The sequence below is a fragment of the Prosopis cineraria genome, unplaced genomic scaffold, assembly GCF_029017545.1.
Source record: "Prosopis cineraria cultivar Desert tree isolate PC_DT_omini unplaced genomic scaffold, ASM2901754v1 PC1, whole genome shotgun sequence".
Lineage (NCBI taxonomy): Eukaryota > Viridiplantae > Streptophyta > Magnoliopsida > Fabales > Fabaceae > Prosopis > Prosopis cineraria.
In genome coordinates, this window is record NW_026555332.1 from 36619727 (window position 1) to 36628687 (window position 8961).

An 8961-nucleotide genomic window follows, 5' to 3' on the forward strand; every position below is an offset into this window, starting at 1 on the left:
TATGGCTGGAGCTTGTTGCCACTAGCCATAGCTCGAAGATGGCAAATGGCGACTAGGTCAATGGTAGAGGAGGAAGCCTCAAGAGAAGAAGGAGCACACATCTCGCGCGCGCGCGAGAGAGAGAGAGAGAGAGAGAGAGAGAGAGCACAGGAGAGAGTACATGGGAGATTGTTGCCACTGGCTGTAGTCGAAGACGACAGACGGTGACAAGCTCGGCGATGGGAGGACTGCGATAGAGAAGAGGTTCAAGATCGCGAGAGATGGGAGATCGAGAAACGACCAAGGGTAATATTGGCAGTGAAATTCTCTGACGACTTATTTATTATTCTAACGATAAAATTAATTTAGATAAGCGGGCAGGGGTAGCTTAACTCAACACGTGATTCACACCTCAGTGATTGGTTATCTGATTATTATGCTGTTTGGGTAATTTTCTTGTAAAAAGTGATTTCCTTCCAAAAAATCGATTCTGAAGGCAAACCAAATAGGCAGCCAGTTATCTTCCTCAAAAAGTTTTAAATTTTATTAACGTTTTCTAAAAATTTATTAAATTTTTAATTTTATCATTATTAAATGTACATACTTTAAAAATAAAATATTTTAATATTCATTCTGAATTATTATTCAAGATGTTTTCTAGAAATTACACTTAGTCCAAAATTAAAAAAACATTGCATATGTTACATATATATATATATATATATATAATTTTAAATTTACTTTGTTATATTTTATTCAAATAATTAATGAGAATGTTTTGAATAAATAAAATATTATATTTATTTTAATTAAAATACGGATGGATTTAATAATAAAAGGAAAAAAGTATGTACTGTGCGTACAGAATGATATCCAGCTGCTGGAATTCACAAAACTGAACTTTTCTCACATCTCACGGAGATAAAAAAGACTATGAGGATTATTCAAATATACATTAAAAAAAAAAACTTACACAGTTACAGTTTTTTGACCAGCACACAGTTACAGTTACACCTTATATAAGATAAATCATTCATTTAAACAAACCACTAGTTCCTCTTATATATATTAACTAAAAGAGTTTCCACTAATTATTAAAAAAAAAAGTGGCGGGAAATATATCTGGATAGAATAGGATTGTAGTTCTCATTTTTTCTAGAAAATATTTTTTTTACCTACAAAATATTGTATAAATGTGCAGAGACAAGAAGCAAGCGGAGTGAATCGAAATGTTTCAATGAAGATTAATTAGAAAGTTCAATGACGCCCCTTAATTTGTCAAAATTAATATTTGCCCCACTGGTTATTGCCACCACATGTTCCTCCTTGAGACCATAATAACTGCAATATGCCTCAGCCCCAGCAAGAGCAAGAGCACCTGCTGGCTCCAATATGCTCCTTTTCTCCTCAAACATGGCCTGCGCCAACTTGCATGTCTCATTCCATTATATGTAAATACTACTATTATATGGTGCATGTCTCATTCCATTATATGTAAATACTACTATTATAAAACAGGCTTACAGAAACGTTTCTTTTTTATACACAAGAGCGCTTAAAAAACGTTCCGTATATATATATATATATATATAAGCGCTTCCATATATATGAGAATATTTTAATAATATGACTGACTTAATTCATAAAGACTTCAAATTACATGTACGTAGTTCATTTAAAATGTTCTTGAAGGAATTAGAATTGATGACTCAAATTAAATTCTCACCTTTATTGAGGCACAAATTGAATCATGGCTGACAAGAACTATGCCATCTATTAATTCCTTGCATAAGCGAAAATTTTCTTCACCAACTTGTTTAACAGCCACACCATCTGCAAATCCTCCTACCTTCTCCAACGCCACTCTCTGGCCATGGTGTAGTGACAATGCCATCGCATTTGCATCGTTTGGCTCCACTCCAATAATCTTTACCCATACAATTGATCATGGTTATTATGTTCAAAGAGTTAGATAGGAGATCAAACATATGACATACTAATTAAATAAAAATAATAATATTTATTTGCATGTGCGTGTATATATATATATAGTATAAGAAATAAAACAATAATTTGTCCCAAAAAAACACAATTTGTCAAGTTATTAATACAATATATAACACACAAATTCACATGCCCTAGTTGCCAACACAATAACACCATAAGATTGAAAGGTTTAGGGTTTTTCAAATGTTAATTTTGCCCCTACTCAAGAGTCATTTGAGTCAAGCAAACCCACTTTGTGTTACAAGTTAACTTTGAATTTATCAAACCTGCCCGGCTCAAAACAATACAACCTCTTTAATGCCCCTTGATTGCCTTGCCTCCCTAATTTTTGTTCCTTTTGATCACTAGCTTTTATATAAAATGAGAGACATTTTAGTATCTTATCACAATGACTCAGTACATTTTTGTATTTTTTTTTTCAATTTTTTATATAAAATGGATAAAACAGCATAATTTTTGGGTGTTTTTCTTTGAAATTTTGTAAAAAATATTGCATCAATTTATAACTACAAAATATCAAAATATCTTGTATTTTAAGTGAAATTTAATGACTAGAAAAAAAGTGTAATCCCTTGCTAAATTTAATGAGCCAATTCTTTGTAACAAAATTATTGTGATTTATCCCTCGCTATATCAACTTTTTTTAGTAGTGATTGAAACGTTACAAAGAACACTAGAGAGTATGAGAATAGAAACCTCAAACTTGAATACGTACACGCCATCATGTTGTTTCGTGTTAGAAACTACATGAATATATAGGAGCCATTTGGTTGCTACTTGCAACTGGAAAGGATGTGAATAAAATAAATTAAAGAAATAAAGATAAGAATTAAATAAACTAAAGCACCCACCTCTTTGTAGTAATTATGATGAAACTCAATATTACATACTATATATTAAATCTATAATTGTTATATCTTCCACAAATTTAATAAATTATAATTCTCAACCTGATGAATTATATTACCTTTCTCCCTTTATCAATATAGTTGACTCATCTCTCCTTCATATCTTGATCATTCTATTTTTACTTTTATTTCTTTAATCCATTTTATTTATGGGAGAATTTCAATTAAGGACCATGAATGGGACTTAATTATTAGTGGGTCTCAAAAAAAATTTAAAATTTCCATTCAGTTTTGGGGGATTAAAATAGAAACAATTTCAACGGTGAAAAGATTAAAGTACCTTTAACTTGGTATGAAGAATTATTAGTTATTAATTTTTTTACTTCACTTGTTAATTTACTAATATGAGTTGTAAATTACATAAATTGATATATCAATAATTATACAATATTTGACATTAATTGTTTAATCACAAACAGCAATATTAGTCATTAAGTTGCTAACTTTACTTGTTAATTTACTAATATCAGTTTTAGTAATTTAAAATTAATGTTAGTAAATTAATAAATAAAGTTAACAAATTAAAAACTGATATTACTGCTTCTCTAACAAACGGATATAATTCATAACTTATATTATTAAATTAATAAGTGAAGTAAAAAAATTAACAACTAATGATTCCATATAACAAGTAAAAGGTACTTTAATTTTTTTTTTGCCATTGAAATTATTTTCATTTTAATTCTCCTGAACTGAACTGAAATCTTAAAATTTTTTATGACCCACTAGTAATTAAGTCCTATCTATGGTCTTTGATTGAAATTGTCCCTTTATTCATTTCTTTCTGACAACCAAACAAGCTGATAGGGTTTTGGTGTTCCCAATATTTTAATAATTTTCAAAATAAAACCAGCAAACAAGAAGATAATTAATAATAGTATATTGTAAACCTGTGGAAAAACCGGCTTGACACAAGCAGCAATACCGGCTATGAGACCACCACCTCCGACTGGCACAAAAATTGCATGCAGTGGACTTTGTATTTGGCGCAAAATTTCCAAACCGATGGTTCCCTGACCACTTATGATATCAGGATGATCAAAAGGGGGTATGAATGTTAGACTCTCTTCTTTGGCTCGTTTCTTGGCATATGATTGTGCTTCATCATAAGACTCCCCAACCAAAACAACTGTGGCACCCAGCTTCTCAACAGATCGCCACTGAAAGATTTAAAGGAGGGTAATTAAGGTCACAGGGGTACAGCCAGAAATTTTAGTTAAGGAGAAGAAAGGGAGAAAGGGGGATGAGAAGAGGATCTGCTTCTCTTTTTCAGTTATTATGGTTTGAATTCCTATAAGGTAATTTATTATAATTATTAATTGCAAAGGAAAACAAAACTGGAAGGATAAATTAGCAAATTATTCTCTAAACTTTAGGTCTAGTGGCACTATAAACTCTGAACTTGTTTATTATGTAAATTATTTTTTGTTCTCTCAACTTTTAAAAACTGTGCAATCTAACTCCTGCTATAAACAAAAGTTAATTTTAACTGTTAGTTGACTAAAAATAACTATAAAAATTACAAAAAATGACCAATTTTTTTTGTCCTTTTTTATAATTTTTTGGGTCTGTTTTTTAGGCCCTTGATTGTAATTGTTTGGGTTCTTTTTATAATTGTTGAAGTCCTTCTTTGTCATTATATAGTCAACTAATGATTAAAATTAACTTATGATAACAGTTGGGGTCAAATTGCATCATTTTCAAAAGGTAAAAGAATAATTTGTACAATAAACGAGTTCACAATCTGCAGTGTTTCTTTACCTAAAGTTTAAGAGGTAATTTGCTCAAATACTCAAATTAGAAGGTTACATAATTTTTTAACAATTTTAAGAATATAATTATAATTTTTTAATAAGCACAAAATTAATTTAAGTTTAGTTTATATATTAAGAATTGGAGAGAGTAACGTACCTTGATTTCAGGAGTGGTTATAGGCATAGCAATCACAGCATTACTGCAGTTCAATCTCTTGGCAGATAATGCAACACCTTGAGCATGGTTTCCAGCTGATGAACAAATTATCCCTTTTTCCAGTTCTTCCTTGCCAAGTTTTGCCATCATATTATAAGCTCCACGAAGCTTGAATGAGAAAGTCTATAAATGAAAATTATTTTAATTAATTAGAAACTCAACAATTACGTGTAACTTTTGTCAAGTGCGATGAAAATCTATCACCAATATAATATGGCTTATCAACTATAAAGTTACCGGCTGTAAATCCTCTCTTTTGAGCCAAATATTGACTCCTAATCTTTCTGACAGCTTTGGTGCCAATTGCAATGCCGATTCAATAGCGACATCATAGACCTTAGAAGAAAGTATACTAGACAAGTAATCCATGGCGTTGATATTTATGCTATCATCACCATCATTGTCATGGAGGTCTGGTGCTACCCCAAGGTAACCTGGTGGCCATTGTAGGGAATTAGAAGAGACCTTGAGGAGATGAGGAGGAGGATGGAAAGTAGTAGGCAAAGCTAATATTGGATCTTCTGGTGGTGAGGTTATGGCCGAAGAAGATGATGAATAGGCTATGGAGGCTACCTGCTTTGTAGCAGCTGGTTTGGACAAATTGGCATTAATGATGATGAAGGGCTTGCCAGGAAATCGTGTTTTGGTTATATGTTCCTTTCTTTTGGAGTTGCCAAGAAAGGATTGGAGGGCTAAGTTGTGGAAACGATCATGATGATAAAGAAGAGGCCTTCGGGCGAGAGAGAATGACAATGCCTCCATGGTGTAGAGAGAGAGAGAGAGAGAGAGTGAGATGGAGAGAGTAGGAATGAAGGAGATGGTACATCAACCAAATTTTATAGCTAGAACCATTCACCAACTATTTATGTTGTTAGAGACTACTACTCAAAATTAAACGAACGCTTTTTACCATTGTAAAAGTGGATAGACTTGGTTGGAAGCACTTGTGAACCAATGACTCGGCTGGTCTAGTCGATTGAATAAGTTGGTCACTTTGTGATGCGATTTCAACCCAACAGGTTATTACATGTAGATGAGTTATCTAGCTAATTATTAGCTTTGAAAACGTGATCTATGGATACTTGCAACCGTGCATGAGTAGGCTTCTAATCTTTTTAATAGTAGTGTTAATGAGGGGATGACTCTAGTTGCAGTCGTTCATAATGAGGTGAACTGCTTCTATGGAGTCGCAATGAACATTGACATGAAAATAATTTACCTTGGGAGAGTCCCGAATGACACATCCACATTGTAAATATTGAAACTTGATGATTAAGATGTTGAAGACTTTATGATTGGAGGTTACATGAATCAATCGGCTTAAATACATAGGTTACAAAATTAAGACAATTAAACAAATAATAAGTTGGTGGTTAATGCAATTAAAGCTACAATAATTTAGTGGTCACAAAAATTAATAAAACAATCTATTCCTTTTGAAATAATCGTTATCTATAAAAAAAATCTAACAATCCCCCAATTATTTTCAAAAGTACATAAAAAGAAAAAGTATTGTCTTGTGTTTGGTTGAACTAGTTGAAGAAGTTCAATAAACTTATAACGAGGTTTTAAGTTTAAGTGCATGCACACACATACACATATATATATCGTATTTAATAAATATGCTAAAAGTATCTTCTAAAGCACTCATGAGATTGTTATTGATAATAATGGTCCTATACAACAAATGTTTAGATTAAGTCTAAGCAGATATAGTGGTAATACCTCATGTTTTTCAGGATATCAACCGATGGCATAAATTAAAAAAATTTATTATCTAGTTAGGTTATAACTACGAGTACAAACCATATTAAATCGGTGTCTTATAACCTATGAACTACGCTTAGATACGTGGTGAAGTTGAATTTTCAACCAGAATCTCGAAATTGAAAAACTCTCGTACTAGAGGGATAGAGAAATCTCAAGGAGAAGAAAATTGGAAGGGGCGAAACCACATTACCCGAAAAAAAAAAAAAAAGAACTTCATTCTTTCCTAGCTAGTAGCAAAGCATTACACAATGAAAATAAGTAAGTAACTAAGCTTGCTTGTTCAAACAAAGCGAAAAAAAAAACAAAGAATAATAAAGAGTGTGTGATTCTTCGTACACAAACATGGGACCTTATAATGTATATAATATTACTCCCCATTATCTACAATACTAAGCATATTTTAGAAGCCTTATTTGTTCCAAAAAAATAGGATATTAAGTAGTTTTTTATAATTATTTTTGATTATATCCTTAGCTCACATTTTTTTAAAAAAAATGATGTATTAGAATTTCAAATGTCATTATTAAATTAAAGTATTTATATAAGACATTTAATGAAGATATAATTAAAAAATGTATACTTTTTTTGAAAAAAAATTAAGGCTTCAACAATTTTTTTAAAAAAACTGTATAATAGTTACTAACACCCAATAATATAGATGGGGAGAGAGCCTATATATATATATATATATATTATATTAATGTACTTTGTACAAATTATTCATCATTTAAATGACAGTAAAACATGGAACGCAATATTTCACAAAAACTATATGTTATTGATTAATATCAACTTTTAATTTGTTAAGATTATGTTAAATATGTCAAACATACTAAGTTTTAAATTTTATATATTAGATATTAATTAATTTATTTGTACAAAAAGTTGAATATTAATCCTAATTTTTATTTCAAATAATCAAAATACAAAGTATTACAAATGTAACAAAAACTTGGTCTCCCACTTGATGAACTGGCACCGCCCCTGATTGGAGGCAAGGTGAAAGCCGCACTAAGGAAAGAACGCACAATAGGGCTGAACAGTTTGAAGAGTTGGGCATGACCATAGCATACGTGGCATCGTGTAATTGGTTGTTGCTTCTCAGGACGAGGGGGACGGCATTGTTAAAGTCTAAAGAATGCCTCTTTGATTTGTATTTTTTTGTTTTGTTTTTAGTAGGAAACTCTGCAGGAGAATGTCTTTCGTCTGTCATGTTCAATTGAACGAGTTCAAGTGCTCTCTTGGGAAACGTCAGGTGCTTGCTATTAAAATATAAAAAAAAAATCATATTTAAAGATTAAAAGATAAATTATAAATGTATAAGTTTGAAATGTATTTAATTAAATAGTTTAAGTTATTTTGATGGAGTATATTATTATTAAATATACTTAATATAAAAAATTTAATATGGTATCATAAGCCATTTGATTTGGAGACAAAAAGAGAGAGGGGGGAATGAAAGAATGAAATATGAAAAAAATACAACAAGAATTAAAAAAAAAGAAAAGGGAAAAGGAGAAAAAAGAAGAAGAAGAAAAAATTGAATAAACTTAAAGCTTTTAAGACTAAAAAAAATATAAATCCAAGCGAGAAAATGAAAAAAAAAGAAAAAAATAATAGATGAAATATTAAAATATAAAAAAAGTCCCACATTTAAAGATTAAAAGATACATTATAGATATATAAACTTAAAAAAATATATAACTAAATATTTTAAACTATTTTAATAGAATATACTATTATCAAATATATTTAATATAAAAAATCTAACGGGTTTGGCAAATCAAACAGTCCCTGGCCAGAACTACAAAAATCAAACAAGGGGGAACAGATTACTCAGATACATAATCCCCCATACACCGTCCAGAATAATTGAAAAAAATAATATACAATTCCAGTGGATGGAAAATGCTGACCTAACCCCGATGGCCCGATCCATTATAATACATTCATTTTAATAATATATTTGATAAATTTAACAGTTATAGATTATGCAAAAAATTTGTGAAAAGCAAATTGTAGAATAATTTTTAAATATTAGTTGTGATAGAAACCATTTCTCTTTGTATTAAATTTTTGTTAAGTTATTTGAGCAAAATTATTTAACTTTTTATTAGAATTTTATTGAGTTTGCTGAATTTTTGTTGGAATTGTGCTACATGTATAAAGTTTTTCTCTATTTATTGAGTTTTTGTTGGATTATTTGGGCAAAACTAATGATTTTTTATTTAAATATTCATTTTTTTCATATTCAAATATGCATATTTTATGTATACAAATGAAATTATTTTAATTAAGATCAATATGAGTCCAAATTGACTTTTAA

At 30.2% G+C, this 8961-nt stretch overlaps 1 protein-coding gene across 1 annotated transcript; it reads right to left on the bottom strand.

The window, feature by feature from the left end:
• Positions 1 to 1223: 1223 nt before the first annotated feature.
• Positions 1224 to 5627, bottom strand: LOC129294627 (threonine dehydratase biosynthetic, chloroplastic-like). Its single transcript, XM_054933101.1, has 6 exons — positions 5103 to 5627; positions 4806 to 4988; positions 3785 to 4054; positions 3175 to 3180; positions 1706 to 1906; positions 1224 to 1397 (listed from the first exon to the last, which is right to left on the bottom strand). The coding sequence occupies exons 1-6, from the start codon at positions 5625 to 5627 to the stop codon at positions 1224 to 1226; spliced, it is 1359 nt and encodes a 452-aa protein (XP_054789076.1).
• Between the last annotated feature and the right edge of the window lie 3334 nt (positions 5628 to 8961).